General features: G+C 35.7%; 1 protein-coding gene across 7 annotated transcripts in view; it reads right to left on the reverse strand.

The window, feature by feature from the left end:
• The window catches only part of SUGCT (succinyl-CoA:glutarate-CoA transferase), a 732,345-nt gene that overhangs the window by 345,748 nt on the left and 366,555 nt on the right, over window positions 1-20,042 (reverse strand). For all 7 annotated transcript variants that reach the window (XM_055347702.2, XM_055347701.2, XM_019030300.4 and 4 more), the window contains one exon: window positions 13,383-13,485. In XM_055347702.2, the coding sequence (XP_055203677.1) occupies window positions 13,383-13,485 (103 nt within the window). The remainder of the gene's footprint in view (window positions 1-13,382; window positions 13,486-20,042) is intronic.

A 20,042-nucleotide genomic window follows, 5' to 3' on the forward strand; every position in this document is an offset into this window, starting at 1 on the left:
CATGATTAACTTTTTTACTCCTGTATCCCCTGGTCTGAACTCAACACACAACAAACAAAGAAGTGAGCCCTGAAAAGCAGACGGAAAGAAAAAGCCCAGGAGAAGCCTTTTGGTTCTGGCTTATGGGAAAGGGAATGCAAAACACTCAGAGAGAATGTAAAAAAAACCCTCAATTAAAAAAAAAATTATTTTGTTCATTTGCCTACCCGCTGGACTTCAGGCAATCCTCTGCTGACAATGGTAACAGCAGCAGTGACAAAAGAGGGAATGGGAGTGAACAAAAGACAAAACCCTAAGAAAGGAAACATTCCTCTAGGTTTAAAGAAATGACAGTTTCCAAAGGGTACAGCCAAATACCATTGGTCTTTTTCCCTTTGTGATCTCCTGCCACATAGGCCCAAAGACAGTGTGGCTGCGGAAGTGCACAGTAGATTAGGGTAATGAAAGTCATAGTATTTTGGCCAAAGGACCAAAAAAAAGGTATCCCTAAAAACTGGAAATAACCAGGGAGATCATGAGAGAAAAACTTGAGAATATGACTATATAAAGTTGCTTATGAATCACATCGTTTATACCAGAATAATTTCTGGCAATCTACTTATGCCAATTCCTAAGCCCTGTGAAAGATACTAGAAATCACTGGACTTTGTTAGGTCCAGAAACATAAATTTTAACAAAGCTCCAGGATGATTCTGGCCCATGTGTTCTTTCGGAGATTACTCCAAACACACTACTGTAAAACGTCCACACTTGTCTTTCAAAAAAAAAAGCGAGATGGGAGATCACAGCTAGCAAGGTCAGGGCAAGGAGGCTGAACACCACAGCAGGGCACAGTCAGACATTCTTGAGGGTGTAGGAAATAACTGGAAAGAGAATAAGCACCAAGCTCAGAGTAAAATAAATTTAGCACATTTATTCTGATAGGGTAAAGATACATTTGGGTTATCTTGGAAAGAGGCAGGGTAAAGCGTGCAGGACAGGACTTTTGAAATATACCCTCTTCTTGGCAAAACAGCAATTTTTCTGGTGAAAAGTATTTTTTTTAAATTGAAATTCTCTGGAAATTACCGTAGGTCATATAGCAAATGAAAAAACATTCATTCAAGAAAATCAACTAAATCTTAGTAAGAATGGTGAGGGTCCATGGCATTTGAGCCATGGCTTATTCCATTAACCTCCACCGTCACTACCAAGCTCTACACCTCTGCATTACAAAAGCTTTAACCGAGGCAGTCTACTCTAGGCAGGTGCAGCCAAGATAAGGAGGGCTTCCTCTCCACCTACCTTCTACTCTAGGACTATGGCTTTACCCCATGAGGAGCAGGCTGCTGTGTTTTTCACTTCTTATAGCCTGTGCTGCAGAAGCCACATTCTAGGCAGACACAGCAAAAATGACATGGTCTGCCTTCCCCCATCCCATCCCCACACATAGGGTGGAAGCTCTACCTTAGGCACGGCAGGCCAAGGCAACGGGGGTTCTTGTTGCCCCTGTTACAGCTTAATTGTAGGTAAAACGATCCACTGCAGAAGGACCAAGCCAAAAAGACTAAGGGCACTCACCACCACCACTTCTAGTTCTCACTCTTAGAGCAGGAATGTTACTCAGGAAAAGTGGAACTTACCCCAGAAGTCTGGTACAGTGGCAACAAGGTTTTGGCCTGGCACAAAGGTAGGTCATAAGGAGGAAGAGTTCTCCAGCTCTGCCTGAGGAGGCTATCCTTACGTGGAAGAGAGAGTGGAGAGCTCTAAGTCTAAGGGCATTGTTGAAAACAATACAGGTTTTTCTGGGGAGCAATTAAGAGAAAGATGTTAGCTTCATGATACTAGCAAAACAGCAGACAAGCAAGTTTAATAGAATCAAGAAAAGAGACCGTCAAGATGAGCCCTTCTGAGATCACAGGCAACTCTGTATGCAAGAAAGGATGTGCACATATGTTCTGCTTTACCAAGAAGGGGTAATCAAATCACAATTTGGGGCCAGACCTGAAAGTATTCATCAAGTTGCATCCTGACCCACCCAAAACGCAGTAGCCTCACTGGTACGAGGTACTTAAACTCTAACCAAACACTGAGTGAACAGTAAGCTGCTCTGACCCAAGGGCAATGCCTAGAAAGCTAGGCTTCAAAATCACACTCATCCATGGAAGTCTGGGCAACTATGTCCATATTTAAAGGCTGGGTCCTCTCAGAAGCAATGGCAGAGGGAATCTTCACATTACCAGACCCCAGCTGAATGTGGATGGGTAGCAGGGGTAGGGGGGTGAGTAAACTACCTTAACTGTGATAGCAGTCTCTAAGTCAAGCACACACATCCAACTGTAATGGATAAAAAATATAACTGGCTAAGAACAACCTTTGATCAATTAGTAGCTTATAACATATGAAGAGTGACCCCTAGGTCAAGATTAAAATCTCCTACCCCAAGGTGGAAGACAAAAACAATTGGAAAGACTCAGAGCTGGGACCTCAAAACCTATGCACTGTAGAAAAGGTGAGTGGGGAGGAACATTTCGCAGAACTGGTTGGGCAAAGTTAACGTCATTTGAACTAGTGAGCAACAAACAAAACAATCTTAAAGGTCGGGGAGGGGAGATCTAAAGTGTTCAGTTAACAACAAAAATTATGAGACACACAAAGCACAGTAAAGTGTGACCAACATACAGAAAGAAGAAAGCTGGCAACAGAAACTTCCTTTGAAGAGATCCTGATGGTAGACTTAGGAGAAAAAAAAAACTTCAAATCAGCTGTTATAAATATGCTCAAAGAACAAAAGAAAACCATGCCTAAAGAAGTAAAGGAAGGTATGTTGACACTGTCTCCTAAAGGAGATAATATCAATAAGGAGGTAGAAATTATTCAAGTTATTAAAATGAACCAAATAGAAATTCTGGAGTCCAAAAGTACAATAACTGAAATTAAAAACTTACTTGAGGGGTTCAGCCATAAATTTGAACTGGCAATAGGAAGAATCAGCAAACTTATAAGATAGATTAATAGAGATAAGCAATCTGCAGAACACAGACAAAAAAGATTGGAGAAAAATAAACAGAGCCTTAGAGAAATATGAAACATAATAAAATAGAAGAACATAAGTAAAATGGAAGTACTAGAAGAAAGAAGAATTTTTAAAAATCAAAGAAAAAAATGGCTGAAAACTATTCAGATTTTATGAAAAACATCCAAGAACCTCAATGAACTCAAATACATCAATTGTATAATCAATACATCCAAGAAGCTGAATGAACTCAAAGTAGATTAACTGTTAATAGAACCACAAACATCCAGACATATCATACCAAAAATGTTCAAAGACAGAGGAAATCTTTCGTCCTTGAACAGAGGAGCAAAATAAAAATGATACATTACACTCAAGGGAATCTAGTAAGATTAACACATTACTTATTATCAAACACAATGGAAGTCAGAAGGCAGTGGAATGACATATTCAAAGTGTTCAGAGGAAGAAACTGTCTAACAAGAATCATACCCGCAAAATATTTTTCAAAAAAGATGGCAAACTAAAGGCAATCTCAGATCAAAAATACGTGGAAAAAAATTCACATTGCTAATAGACTTAAATTAAAATGAACACCAAAGAAAATCTTTTAGGGTGAAAGTAACTAATATCATCAACACACTGAATCCATGCACACATAAAAAAGAGAGCACCAGTAAAAGTAATCATGTATGCAATTTCACAAAACAATACAGTTGAATATTTCTTCTCTTGATTGATTTAAAAAGCAATTTCAATAAACAATATGTATATAAGTGTATTGTTAGGCCTTTAACATATATAAATGTAACATATTTGACAATAATTACACAATCATTGTGAGTAAGAGCAAAAAGCTATATGGAAATAAGAAAAAGATACCATTTAATAACTCAAATCAATAGCAAGAAACTAAGAATAAGATAGGGTTAACAAAAAGATTACTATAACAAATATTATCAATACAGACTTGCTCTTATTTCTTTCACCAGCTTCCATAAAAGATTTAACATTATATAAGACATAATATTAAATAAATCTAATACTATAAGAGTATATTGTTGAGTTTTTAATATACATAGATGTGTTTCATATGTATATATGCACACACATACAAAAAGGAAGTGTGTAACAGAAAACATTGTTTTGTTGTAATTAAATCAGTACAAAACTGAAGTCAATTTCAATAAATTGAGATGCATATTACAAGGCTTAGATAAAACAATAAGAAAACTCAAAGATATTACTTTAAAAATTCTTAAGGGAATTAAAATGGTATGCTAGAAAATACCCGCTTAGTACAAAAGAAGGCAATAAAGTGGCAGCAGAGGGGTAAAAAAGACGTAAGACACATAGAAAACATAAAGCAAAATGGCAGATGTAAATCCAACCTATCAATCAAAACATTATGAATGGCTTGAATAACCTAATCAAAAGGTAGATATTTTCAGATTGAACTAAAGAAAAAAAACAGGATCCACCTATCTACCATCTACATGAGACATACTTTAGAATCAAAGTTACAAACAGGTTGAAAATAAAACGATGTATAATATAATCAACCACCATGAAAGAGAACAGAGTGGCTACACTAATATCAGAAAATAGATATTAAAACAAAAATGTTACTAGAATTAGAGATACCTTCATACTGGTAAGACAGACAAAGGGACCTAACAGACATCTACAAAATATTCCAACAGAATACAAATTCTTCCAAAAATACATGAAATATTCTACAAAATGGATTATATGCTAGGACATAACAAGACTCAGTGAATATAAAAGAGCTGAAATCACACAAAGTATGTTTTCAAACACAATGAGTGATATTAGAAATTAACATTAGAAAGTTTGGGAAATACGTAACAGTGGATACTAAATAAGACATTCCTAAATAATCAAGAATTTATAAATAATCTCTTTATATTAATGGTGAATTGATTTTGAGCAAGATTAATTGACATGAAAATTCACTAGAAAATAAAAGTCTTTTCAACAATGGTACCAAGACAACTGGATCTAGGCCGGGCACGGTGGCTCACACCTGTTACCCCAGCACTCTGGGAGGCTAAGGTGTGCGGATCACTTGAGGCCAGGAGTTCGAGACCAGCCTGGCCAACATGGTGAAACCCTGTCTCTGCTAAAAACACAAAAATTAGCGGGTGTGGTGGCACGCCCTTCTAATCCTAGCTACTGGGGAGGCTGAGGCATGAGAGTTGCTTGAGCCTGAGAGGCAGAGGTTGCAGTGAGCCGAGATTTTGTCAGTGCACTCCAGCCAGGACAACAGACCAAGGCACTGCTCAAAGAAAAAAAAAATCTATTCTTGGCCAGGTACATAATCCCAGCACTTTGGAAGGCTGAGGCAGGAGCATAGGCAGAGGCCAGAGGCTGAGACCAGCCTGGGCAACATAGTGAGATCTCATTTCTACAAAAAATAAACAAAATTATCCAGGCAGTACAGCCTGGGAAACAGAGCAAAACCTTGTTTGTTTGTTTGTCTGTTTGTTTGTTTGTTTTTTTGTCTGTTTGTTTGTTTTTTAAAAAAGAAGATCTATTCTCCCAACAAATATGAAGTAGAAAATACATTTTCCTTAACTATAGTCACTATACTGTACTTTAAGTCTCCAGAACTTACTCATGTTATAAGTACCTTTATAAATGAAAAGTTTTATATTTGAAAGTTTGTACTCTTTGACGAACGTATCTTTCCATTTACGGTTAGCAAAGCTGACCTTCATTTTATGTTTATTGATTCTTTGGATTTTCTGAGTTTGTACAAAGTGGCATCTTATGTCTTCTGCCCATTATTCTCTTGGAAATTTTAGTGTTTTCTATTGTTTCTAAGAGCTCTTAAGATATTTCGGTTATAACAGCATTCAGTCATATTCATTGCAATAACTTAATATTGCTCTGTAACTAAACTTTGTATTTTTATCATACCGATATGTACTTTACAGGTTTTCACTTTTACTAACCAAATTTATCGATTTCTTTTCTTTCTGACATCTGCTATTGCATTGATGCTTAGAAAACCTTTCCTTTTCTTAAAATCTAACTGATTTTCATGAATACTTTCTTTTAATTAAAAATAGTCTACAGTAAACTCTGAAACCTCTATTATCTGGGCATAAAGCATAGATATAATCTTAAGAGAAAAGTAACAGTTAATTTCCTTTATTTCAAACAGAAAATGTCTCCCTTTCTCCTCTTATTTGTCATGCTATTTTTATCACATACCAAATCTCTATGCATGTTTTAAAGTTTTTCTTTATGTTTCATTGATCTATCTCTTTATTTTTTGCTAGCCCCATTATTGTGGTTTTGGAATATATTTAATTATGTATGATAATGCTTGCTTCCTTCTCATTACTTATATTTAAACATACGAAATATTTGCTATTCTCGTCCACATGGTTTTTATGGTAGACTTGAAAAACCACTTGCTAAAAAATTTCAGAAAAATATTCTACCAGGACTTTGATTGCAATTATATTAAAGCGATAAGTAATCTGGGAATAATTGATACCTTAACAATATTCAGTGTTTGCAGCCATGAATGACTACGTCTCTACATATATTCAAACCTTTTATGTCTCTCAATCAAGGTTAATATTGATAGTTTTCTGTATCTAGGCCTCGGATTTTTCTTTTCAACTCCCTCAAAAAAACCAAGCCTGAAAGCCCTAAAATCTGACATTATTTGTATGAGAAAAGATAGTTGCTAACTTATTACATGTTTTCATTTTGTTACTATAGAAATCATTTGTTTGAGTAAAAGCTTTTCCTTCCAATACAAATTTAGGAGGTTGCCAAAAAGAAATGCATGCTAATTACGTACTCCATATAGGACTTTTAAAATACGAAATTCTTATGACTTCAAAGCAAATACTATGATGATATTAAGTCTAAAATTATATGTTAAATTTAGTTGGAGGCTAACAAATGAAAATTAAAATAACTAAAAAGTGAGCAAAGCTGGAGAATAAAGTGAAGAACAAACTCCCACATATTTTTATAATTGGCTAGCTTGATCCCGCCAACATTGCAGCCACTAGCCACATGTGGCTACTGAGTACATGAAATGAGACTAGTCTGCAACAAGTGCTATAAGCATGAAATGCACAATGGATTTCAAAGACTTAGCACAACATTTAAAATGTTTCATTAATGTTCTCCTTTAATTTTAATTGCATTTATATTTTGAATATTTTAAGTTAAATAAAATATATAATTAAAATTATACATTTTGCTATTAATTTAATATTGAATTAATTTTGCTATTTTATTTTTAAAATTTGCCCATTACACAATTTAAATTATAAATATGGCTTGCATTAGATTTTTATTGTAAAGCACTGTGCTAAACTGCTTTCAAAAATTAGCTGGTACTAATTACTCTTTATTCTGGGTTGCAAAATGCCCCCAAACAGTATAATTCAGTTTTCTTGATTTTAATTTTTTACACATTAAAACAATTATGTCTTTGACTGGCAAGTTCAAAGTTTAGTAAAAGTCAATGATTGTATTATATATTTCACTCTGAAATATTATAGAAGTGTTCAGAAAACATAAAGTACATATGTGGAGCTTGATGAATGAACTATAGCACATGCTAGAGAAAGAGAGCGAGAAACAGAAAGAATAATGTTATAAGACATCAAAATATATTTTATGTATCAAGGTCACAAATAATTTCAAAATTACTAAATAGTAAAAGCTGAAACCCTCCATTATCTTCTTCTTAGTCATTGAGAAGAAATTTGTTAATAATAGAATAAACTAATTACAAAAGGCATTTGAAAGGATAAAGAGTTCTGGGGCAAATATGCTTAAGACATTTTAAATTTTTTTTGTCAGATTTTAAACTTTTGTTACATCATTAAACAAGAAAACCCCAAGTTTTATGCCTGTTATTTCTTGTTATTAGAAATGCTCAGAGCATTTATGTGTAACCCTTCTGTGACACTGAACACTTTCTACCTTAACCTAAACTGCAAAGTCCTTGAAATTTTCACAGCTTTGTCCTCTTGATTCACTTTCTACCATCGTACCATTCCTTGCCAAATACCAAACACAAGACCATACACATAGTGGATGTCAATGATGATTTACTGAATGAAGGAAGGGATGATTGAATGAAGGAAGGGATGACTGAATGAAGAAATGATTATGATCTCCTTTACCCCTGTGTGTTATAGCTTAAAGACATTGTGTCCATAAAAAATGTGTCCAAATTTTGTAGGTATATAGAAGAAAAAGAACATAAAATGCCAGTAATGCTATACTAAGTCCTTGATTCTTATTCGACATTTTAACATTTCCTCTTAAATAATAACACAGGAAGTTTTTTGCAATACGATAATTTTCTCAACTCAAGATAAAACTGTACACTACTGCCTCATACTTTATATATTAATAAAAAACTGGGACCTTAAACTCTCCATTTTTATTTTATTTAATCACCTACATCAAAAATACATTATTTCTTCAAATACTTAAAATATTACACCCAGGGATGATAAAACAAATACACAAATAATATGATGTATCTAAATTTGTACATCAGTTGAATGTGTCATGTATATTCAGAGACACACATAAAATTTATGTTTTTATCTCCTTGCCTGCTAGGAATTATTTCCAGACCTACTATTTTACATCAGATCTTTACCAACAGTTTTCCAGTTGCAAAGACCACTGTATATATGTATTTCCCAGCAGTATTAGAAACAAGAATATAATTTTGCTTGACTTGTATAACCCTCTGAGGGCTATGAAACTGTATTTCAAGAAATATTAACTAATGTCATTTGAAAGGTGATCTTTAAAATGCATCAGAAGTGAGTGTGGGTGTGTTTGTGTGTATATGTATGTGTGTGTGTGTGTGTGTGTGTCTGTGTGTGTGTGTGATAGAAAGGTCTTGAAAAATAACTGTATTTTGGGGGTGCTTCTGATGTTTGCTATATGAACATTGGCCTTTTTAAAAAAATAAGATGCTCAGATATTTTGCCAAAATGTGCTAAAACAAAATCACTCAGATAATATGAGCTAGTCTAGAGATTAATAAACTCTCCAATTTCAAAAGCTTATACAAATAATGAGATGAAAACAGATAATTTTCAGCCATCAAATATTTCAAGACTTCACTCTGTTTCTATGACATATTCATCCCATACAAAAGATTTGCTAAAGGGGTTGTAACAGCCTTCTGGGACAGGAAGAATAAGGTTTCTGGAGAAAATGTTAAATTAATTTTGATGGTGATGCAAAGTTAAGAAAGGGTTGTTAAGGGATGGCTTGCTGCCACGGGGTGGGGTTTTGTTTTGGTATTCTTTTAGAGCCTGCAGGTGTTTGGCACTAGTTAAAATCAGGGCCAGCTGTGATATTTCAATAGTTCTGATATTTTCCTCCCAATAGTTCTCAGAAGTGATGCTTCAGGGTGATGTCTTACACCTGATATATTCGACTTGTGTGGTACAAATGTGAAGACTCTATTAAATAACACCAGGTTTGTGACACCCTGTGCCCTCTCTTCCCTACCCTCAGGTCATGGCATCCATGACAAACAAAAACACTAATCAGAGGCTTCAATCACTCATAGTTTTTAATTGAGCAGTTTAATCAAAGATGGTGATATGCTGGAATCACCAAGTAAAAAGTCTTAAGCAAAGCCTGAAAGCAGAATGGCACATTCCCTTTTCATTCTCAACGTAGACAATGATGCTTTTAATCCCTCTCAGTGGTGAGATATATACCTATGTTTGCAGGAATTTGAATAGTTTCTATTAAAAGCTGTATTTTCTTTTAAGTGTGTTTCGGTTGGAAACCCTCAAACCACAATGTATTTCATGCACATGTTCCCAAGGGTATGTTAAATAGGACCATACTGAGGTCATCTAGTAAGTTTTTGAAACTTTTTAAGAATTCCTTTAATGTACTGCACAATCTCGGCTTGATTAAAAGAAGATATTTTAAGAAAGCACTTGGAAAAATGACTGGCTATTAAAATCTATATGCAGATAATCTATATTATACATCTATAATGCACAGAGCTTTCCACAGATAATTTGTCATTGAGAAAGACAATAAAACTCCCACTCTAAGGGTTTTGAATAAAAACTCCTCAGAACTTTCAGTAAATGCAGACCAATCCCCCTCCAACCAGCCTGCAGTATTCTTGATTGACTTAACAGTGGATGCCTGCAGGATCACTTTAACTGTGCAAAGGTCTGTCACATATAATCAGAGGATAAAAGGTAGACAATCTCTCATTTATCCATGAAAAAAAAATATCATCTGTTGTTTTGGTTGAATCGAAAAATCAAGTTACCTCAATCCATGAGACTATGATGAAATTGTTAGACTAGAAATAGTTTCTACTGTCAAGTAAATTTTTGTTGTCTCCAAGTTCAAACCACAAATGAAATGCTGTAAATGGTCTACTTGAGAAGTAGGCACTCAAATTTTTCTGCCATTACTGAGTCTCCCAATCCTGGCTTTTGTTGTTGTTGTTAGACATACCCATTTTCACTTTATCAAAGTCTCCATTCCTACGCCATGTTCCAGGCCTTGTACTTCACCCAAAGCAATTTTCAGTTGAACTAGCAGCTGTGCTGGCACAGCGCACATGGAGAGTGGGCCACATGCGCCAGCGGTGCGTTCCCACATCTGAACAGAAGTGGCCGTTTCCATGCACCCAGGGCCAAGAAACTCTGCAGCTCATCAGAGGCAAAACAAGGGAGGATACCTTAAACGGAAATCATACTTAGAAAAAACTTCTATGGAAAATGAAAAATAAAAGGATTTTCAATCATCAGAAATGAGGAAGGGAACTTCTCTTCTTGGCATAGATTTTGCAGATATATTTTTATAAAAGGATAGTAGAGTGCAAGCTTAACTTAATGATCCCCATCCCCAAAGCTACACTGGATTTTCCTCTATCCACTACACAAAGGTAAGTAAAAGAAGTTAAACAAGAATATAACCTTAAAGGGCACCATCATAACCACAGCTACTACTAGGCATTGGCTGTTTACCATCCTGCAATCCTTGTGCTGTTCCCTTCATAAACAGTATCTCAGATGTTATTTCACCATTTTACACTTAAGGAAACTAAAGTCTAGAAGTTTATAATAAACTGCCCACCAATTTTGACTCCATGGTCTTAACCATTATGTTACACTGAGTTCCCTCAGATCACCAAGGGTTTTACAACCAGCCCTGAAGATAGAGCTTGTCAGCCTCACTCAGGAGTACACAGGATGATAGTTCTGGTGGGGAGGATTTTAAAAAGTGGAGGGGGGACTGCAGAGGAGCAACTTGATTATTTGGAAAACTTGCACATTCCAGAGTTAAACAACTCATTAACCCCTACCTTTCTAATAAATAAATTCAAAATGGACTTAAATAGCAGGTACACATTGTGTACTGAGCTTCTGCTAAGTCACAAGCACTGGATATATCATAAGTTTGTTGAATAAATGAATGAACTAAGTCATCACAGTTAGATGTCATCTTGAGGGTTTCCAAAAATAATCTGTTTTACAAAATTTACACACAGGACAGTTTGTAGAGACATTTGTAATAGTATGAAAAGCTTGTACGTTGACTTACGTAATATAAATTTTCTCCATTTTGGAAACTGGCTAATGACTGAAAATATGCCATAGACCAATAACAAAAACTTTTGTAGTTCCAGAAGAATTGAGATGCAAAGATTAAAGTAATTACATTGAACCACAAGAGAAAATTAGTTATAAAAATCCTAATTATCCTATATTCACTTTGAGCTAGCCAATAAAGTGAATTATTTTAAGATAGTGGGTGGGATTATAAATCTTTGTTTATCAAAGCCTAAAAAATAGGTAGTGTTAGAATATACTTAATATATTTTTAAATAATATAATTATTTAAAAATAACTCTTTGCTTTGGTGCCTTCATCTCTAATAAAACACAGATGGAGCAATAGAAATGCTGATGGAAAAACTCTTAGGAAATATCTCCAGAAAAATGTACCCTCAAACTGAGGTAAACATGAAGTTCTACGTACACCTCAATACACGACAGCTTCAAATGATGGCTTGGCCTCACTCAAAGTTATAAAGTGAGAAAAACAGTCCCCTGGTCTACTATATTCAGAGTATGCACAATGCTACCTCCTTGTAAAGAATCGCCAGGCATTAATCCACTGATGGTGTGGGGTCCCTTTCAGATGAATTCACATAGTACACACCAAATGGGCCCCTTTATCTCAAATACTTATTGACCGTTATTGACCAATGTTTTAACATGAACAAAGCCTTGAGATATTCACAATCTTGGCCGAAAAAATAGCACAAGCAGAATTCCTGAATTCATTCACTTTTGTTCTCCAGTAAATGTAGTAACCATTAAATTTAAAATATTTCAATTTTCTTTTAAGCAGATATTCATGTAAGATAAAAGGCACCAAAGGTTTTCCAACAAAGGTCTCCTCCCTCAAAAGGTGTATTCTATGCTCAGTAATTTATTTCTAAGAAAAACTTGCCACGATATAAATATAAAGAACCCAAGAAAATATACCCCATAGTTTTGAATGTTGGAAACTGACAAGACAGTTGAATAATCATAGTGAAAGCTTTAAAATGGAGTCCCTCTACTTTTGGGGATCAATGGATGAATTTGAGAAATGGTAAATTGCTTGTAGTTATATTGATTGAAGTAATAAAATCAAAACATTATTTTCACATAATCTAAAAATAATCACTTGAACAATGTTATAAAGTAAATATATTTTCAGGTGACCCTGTTCCTGGAGCCCAAAAAGGAGCCTGATAAGCAATGTAGAGCACAAATATCTATCTGTGTAAAATTTATGCCTTACAAATAACACATATTCATCAAAGTAAACAAAGTCCTCTCATCTGCAGAATTAAATATGACTTGCTCTGTACATTTTAAGATAATCATATGATCAGAGAGATAATCATATGATCAGAAGTTTATATATATAATCATATGATCAGAGGTTTAAGATAATCATATGATCAGAGGCATGAAAGTTCTCATATTTCTTCCTACAAAGAATAGTCTCTGAGTACCCAACCCCAATATCTCAATTGTGTATATTTCTGTTTTTCAGGAAAATTAAATACCCTGGCCACAGAAACTTCATGTAGTGGCTGATGAAGAAATACAATATATTAAATCTAACAGAGACATAAGTATGCTTATGGACAGGCACTTCTAAGTTCTGGTTCTTTTTATCTCAGACCCACAAACAATTTTAATATGATGGTGAAAATTCACATCATGTGACTTAAGCTTGCGATCAATGGCAAAGGTACCTTGATATCAGTCAATCTGGACAGAAAACAGAGGAGTTGTTAAACTTCAAAAACAAACCTGAGGTTCTGCAAATACATTCTTCATGTTGTTGATTGGGCCATACGGGACTCCACTGCCTTCAAAAAGATGTAACCACTTGCTGGTCAGTTCTTCTTCAAACCTAAGAAGACAAACAAGGATAAATTTTTTACACAGGAAGGAATGTAACACAGCCTCTTCTATCATGTGGCCCTCTTTGAAAGCAAGCAATAGTCATAAAACTATGTTTCCTAGTCTTTCTTTACACCTCATTTGAGAGAAGGTTGTCTGTATGAAATGACTTGAGTGGCCCTGTAGTGGATAAGAGTAGCCACCCAGGTGCTAGTGTTTAAAAATCCATCATTTAGAGATGTAATTCTTCCTATTTCTATTGCTATGAACTCTCTGAGCAATTTATGAATTTAATAATAATAATATCATTGTACTTTGAGCATGAAGTCATTGGGCAATATGTCTTTTAGGTCTCAGGTAGTGGAAATCGGGTTAGGATAGGCACTGATATATTATTCTTCAAAACAAAAAAAATACTAATATAGCTGTTTTAAGAAAGCTTTGGGAAAAGTACACAAAAATTAATGGTCACAACCATTGGCCTACAAACAACCTTTGCACTGTGATTTACTAACCAGCACAACTCAAGACATGCAAAGAGTGATATTTCAGTTTAACCAACAAAACTCAAATTCATCCAAATCCTTTGTCTGTTTTATTTCTACTATAATTTAAAATTGGACTTCATAGACAGAAAAGCACATGGATTTTCTTTATTTTCTCTAATAGGTCTTAAGGAAGGGAAGCTAACACATTTATGAGATTTATTGTTTTATATTTCTTCTCTGTAAAAACAGTGAACACAGAAATAAAATCTTGGATCTATAGGGACACCACAACACAATTAGTTTCTAAGGTATGAAGAATTTCAGAATTATTGATTATTAAAATATCAAACCTGTTTTAATTAATTAAGTAATAATCTAGGTAACCAAAGAGACATTTTTAAAATATTAGCCAAAGTAGACTAAAATGTTTTACTAATATGAAAGGGCTAGTGAAACAATAGTAGAGTATTCATGGACTTCCCTTCAGTTCTCCTGTACATAGCTAGAATTAGCTTCAAATCTGCAGACTCCAGAGGAAAATGTATTAAATTTACTTCTTTCACCATTAAAAAAAAAAAAAATGCATAGAAATAGTTTCGGCCGGGCGTGGTGGCTCACACCTGTAATCTCAGCACTTTGGGAGGCCAAGGTGGGTGGATCACCTGAGGTCAGGGGTTCGAGACCAGCCTGACCAAAATGGTGAAACCCTGTCTCTACTAAAAATACAAAAATTTAGCCAGGCATGGTGGCGGGTGCCTGTAATCCCAGCTACTTAGGAGGCTGAGGCAAGAGAATCCCTTGAACCCAGGAGACAGACGTTGCAGTGAGTGAGGTCGCACCATCGGACTCCAGGCCTGGACAACAAGAGCAAAACTCCATCTCAAAAAAACAAACAAACAAACAAGAAGAATAATTTCAATACTGAAGGACACTTCATTGATTGCTATGTAAGAGAAGAAATGAAAAACGAGAAATAAAAAGAAAAAAATGGAATAAATGTACGTTCCAAAATAAGGCTACTATATGAACAATGATGTTCAATCATATAAGTTTTTACTTAAGGATATAATAAATATTTTTTATAAAGGTAGTATTACATTTCACTAGGAATCTAATCAATCCTATCCACACATTCATTTACTGATTGCCCACTATACACCAAGTATTGATTTTTGTTTTTAAGCATATGCCTTCCATTTTCTCTCCAATTTGATGGATAAGGATTTTTTATTATACATTTTAATTTCAGCCCACTAATGTTAACTACCCCTATTTGGTATACAATAAAATACTTCACTTCTAAATATAGTTTTAAAAAATCTTTCATAAGAATAACAATGCAAGGTTAAATGTTTGGGTTCTAATCAATTCTTTACATTCTTACTTTCTTTTCAATGACTGTTCCAGTCATCTCCTGGCCAAGGCCTCCTAAAATATATATAGATAAATATCATCAGAATGATATATGCTGAAAGAATAAAACAGATACTTTGAACCTGCAGCCTTTTCGAATAGGGTGTCAATTACTTAAGTTTTCATAAATGGAGTGTTAAAACAGTTAGCCTGATAAATTTTCAAGACAACAGAATTTATCACCACTGGGCTCACCAAAGTGGCCTGAAAGATCTACACAGAAAATGCATGTCAATATCCAAACAACCCATGGCTGCAGGTTAGCCAACAGAAAACTCAGGGGAATAGTTGAAGTTTTAGTATTTATATAAGCTTTTCACCACTGGGCAAAAGAAAGGGATTTATTTCATGTTATGGAAAACAATGGATGCACTCTGGAAATGAGACTGCGGGCGCTGCAGTTGTGACCACTGTTTGCGTCTTTGCGTGGGTGTGGGTGTGGAAGGGTTCTGAAATGCCATGAACTCAATCAGAGAGAGACAGAACATCGTTGCATTCCACTGCTCTCAGAGGACATATCCATCATTTTTTTTCTAAAAATCTATCTCTTGATCTAAATCGGATGTGGAATCCTTTATGCAAAAAGCTGTAAGCACATGTTTTTATTAACCACAAAAATTCTGCTAAAAAAAATTTAAAAAGCTGATCTAAATCACTCAGGGCAATAGATTTCAGAAGATAAAACAAAGAGTGTCCTCAGATCCAGCTTAGCAAGTGAAGCTAGGGCCTTCACTGGGAAATTATTTGGAGACTCACAAACAATTCAAATTTAATTGGCAACTTACTAAATCGACACATATATTTCATTCTAGATTTTTGTAAATTCACTTAACACTGGGAATGAGTATTATGAATCAAATGGTATCATTTAGATAGGTGAAGCACAGCTGATGTTAAATTTCCTAACATCAACATTCCACTTAAGAAATGAAACATTCTTCTCTTTATAAAATGAATTAAAGTTGCAAATGAGACAAATACAAGACCAGAGAGAAACTAACAAGAGATCTCAGTCATGAAGGTGAGAGCTGGAAGTAATTGTGACATTAGTGAGAACGAAATGCTGGTTATTAAATTGTTTAGTCTATATTTTGTCAATTTTATCTTCACAACCACACTATACAGTATTATCCTCATTTGACCAATAGGAAACTCAGGTTCAGAGAAATTAACTTGTTCAAATTCATACAGCTTTTACAGTCAGATGTCATGTTTAAAGCTGAGACTGCTTAACTCCAAAACCACGTTCTAACACATAATGACTGTAGCAGAATACATTCAGAATGCATAGCTTCACATATTTTATTCATTATATATGGTCACAGCTAAAAAATGAAGGAGCAGAGGTGAAACTGTTCATTTTTTGCACTAATAATATGCTTCTTCACTTCTGTCGTATATACCTCAGTATATATTATTACACTGATACACATTCATTCCCAATGCTTTTAGCAAGAGTTTGTTTTGCATCTGCCATGGAGATTGTAATAAAAAAGACCGTCCCTGTGTTAAGAGTTCATATAGTCTAATGGAGAACACAGCTATGAAAATAGATGAATTACAATGCAGGATGCTGAAACAAAGATACGAAGAAACAACTTATGGTTGAAGCAACAAAGAGGGAGACTTGCACTGGACCCATGGAGGCAGGAAAGGGTTCAAAAACAACGCGATATTTGAGCCAAGTGTTGAAAGACAAGTTAGAATTAGACATATGAAAGATGAGAGAAAGGCTCTTCCAGGTAGAGAGAGCAATATATACAAAGATCTAACTTGGAAAGAATCTGAAATCTCCCGTGCCCCAAGTGGCAGAAGATGAAATGTGACAGAGAGTTTAGAACCAGAATGCAAAGCAACTTGTCTGCTGTGCTAAGAATATTGGATTTCTTCTTGCAACAAGGAACCCAGAGAGGTCTTTAGGCAGGGGACTGACCTACTCAGCACTGATGCAGACAATGGGCTGATGTAGGTGAGACTAGAGATGTATGGCTGATGTAGATGAGAAACTTGACAGGAGGCAACATACGCTTTGCCTCTGATGCATCCAAAATCTGCTGATTAGTAGTATCTTCCATATTATTATCAATAACAAAAACAAGTTCCCATTTGAAAAAAAAAATTGTTTTCTAGACATTCCCAACCGTTTTAATTACTCATATCTGTTTTCAATCCACCATCACTCCCGAGCCTCTGAAATCTGGTGTGGTCATGAATGCCTTTTCTTACCCAGTCTCTAAAGGTCTCCAGTGATCATTTGTCAAATCCAATATTCTTTTCATGGTTGTCATACTACATCACTATGTAGTATTTGATGATGTTAACTATTCTACCTGGAGGTCTTGTGACACCATTCTCCCTTGGTTTCCTAGATTTTTATTTATTTATTTATTTATTTATTTATTTATTTATTTATTTATTTATTTATTTTTGGAAACAGAGTTTTGCTCTATCGCCCAGGCTGGAGTTCAGTGGTGCAATCTCGGCTCACTGCAACCTCGACCTCCCAGGTTCAAGCGATTCTCCAGCCTCAGCCTCCCAGATAGCTGGGATTACAGGTGCCCACCACCATGCCTGGCTAATTTTTGTATTTTTAGTAGAGACAGGTTTCACCATGTTTGCCAGACTGGTCTCAAACTCCTGACCTCAGGTGATCCTCCTGCCTTGGCCTCCCAAAGTGCTGGAATTACAGGCATGAGCCACCACACCCGGCCCTCCCTTGGTTCTCTAAATACTGCTTTGGACATTTGCGCTTTTTTTTTTGACACTCCCAATATTCTTTGTTCTCTTTTACTCACCTAAGCCATCTTGTCATCTCTATGCAGATGACACCCAAATCCATATTACCAGCCCAGACCTTTCTTTCCCTAGTTCCCTTTTTCTAAGTATCATAGGATAATTCCATTCAGATGCATTAGCATCCCCATGATATCATGACCATGGAAGATTTTATGATTTCCATTTCCTTCATAAACCTAGGATTCCTCACTTGCCAGAACTCACACCCTTGGCTAAACCTGGAACTCCTTCCTTTTCATCATTTCTTACAACTTAGATACAATTGCCTTATAGAATCAACTACTCTTCCATTCACACTGTAACTATCACAGTCCTGGCCCTTGATTCCGCACACCCAGACTATAGCAATATCTGGTTAAAAACATATTGCCTCCAATATTCCTCCTTCCAAAAAGTCACCAATGCTAGGTGTATCTCAAGTCTGTTTGACTGTCTCCTTCCCCAGTACCACCATCTTCTCTCACAATAAAAACAGACTGTTACTCGACTGCCATTTACACAGTAATTAGAAGATAATTGGCACTCAATATTTGCTGAATGAGTGAATATATGATGATTTGGAAAGAATAAGAGTCTCTCAGTGACATTAGTTTGAATTAATGTGGTACATAATTGTCTCCTAAAACCTTGGAAAGACTATGTTTAATCAGACCCAGACACTGAGAGAAGGATGACAATTTGAGACCCTTAGATTAAAATGGAATAGCACAGCATCTCCTCTTAATTTTTCTTTGAGACCAGTCCCTAAATTCTGTATGTCTTGCAGAAAATCTTGCAGTATGTCTTAGGGAAAAAAAAATTCACATTTCAAAAACTGACTAACATAAAAATGCTTAAAACATCATGTTTCAATTTAGGGACTTCCTATACTTTCCAGAGTCATAAGATCTCAGGAGTTCAAATGACCTTAAAAATCCATTCTTTTAGAGTGACAGCAGCAAGATGAAGGAATAGGCATTGTATAGCTGAACTCCTCCACAAATAAATCCAACTAGTAACTAACATCAGGCAAAAGTACCAGTCTGAATATTCAAGGACTTGAGAGGCCGAGACATCCTATTGCACCAAAAAACTGAGAAAAACTGTAATGAAATGGTAAGAAGAACAATTCTCTGGCCATGTCACTTCTCTCCCAAGCCAAAACAGTACCACACACTGTGAATTGCCCTACATTCACAATTTCTGCAGTGGGAAAAGTGGAACTCAAAGCAGACATTCAGGTTCCCCACCATTCCGAGATCTCATGAGAAATTTTGAGAGTACCAGCAGGGCTAGACCACCTAGGCTCAGTTAGAAACAAAGCACACGGTTGGAGCTCATAGTAACAAATATACAAACCTTGGTGGTTGCTCTGCATTCTGGCCAGTGAAGGTACCACACAAGAGAAACTAGCCAACAACATTATGCTGCAGGAAACACAGACCACAGGTCTTCCAGGCTTGAACCCACGAACAGCCTCCACACAAAGCTGGTGCTCTCATTGAGTCTTCCTCAGATTGATTCCAGACAGCTTCTGTACCAGCTGTATAAGTCAAGGAACTCAAGCCTGGGTGGCACTGGCCATGGTTGTCCTGGGCTTAGAGCACCTTCTAGTGCTGCAATAGCTATAGTGATCATAGGCTTTGGGACCACTACAGAGGGTCTGCTCAAGATTTCTGGACAGGTTTACTGTTGAGGAACATTACTAGGCATAACCAGATGGTGAGGACTGTAACAAATATCTCCTTCAATTCACAGGCATCAAAACACAACCACAAGGATCAGGAACAATCAAGGAAACATGACATCACCAAACGGACAAAATAATGTGCTGGGGACTGACCTTGAAGAGATAGAGATCAGTGAAGTGCATGACAAAGTATTCAAAATA

This window comes from Gorilla gorilla, chromosome 6 (genome assembly GCF_029281585.2).
Source record: "Gorilla gorilla gorilla isolate KB3781 chromosome 6, NHGRI_mGorGor1-v2.1_pri, whole genome shotgun sequence".
Taxonomy (NCBI): domain Eukaryota; kingdom Metazoa; phylum Chordata; class Mammalia; order Primates; family Hominidae; genus Gorilla; species Gorilla gorilla.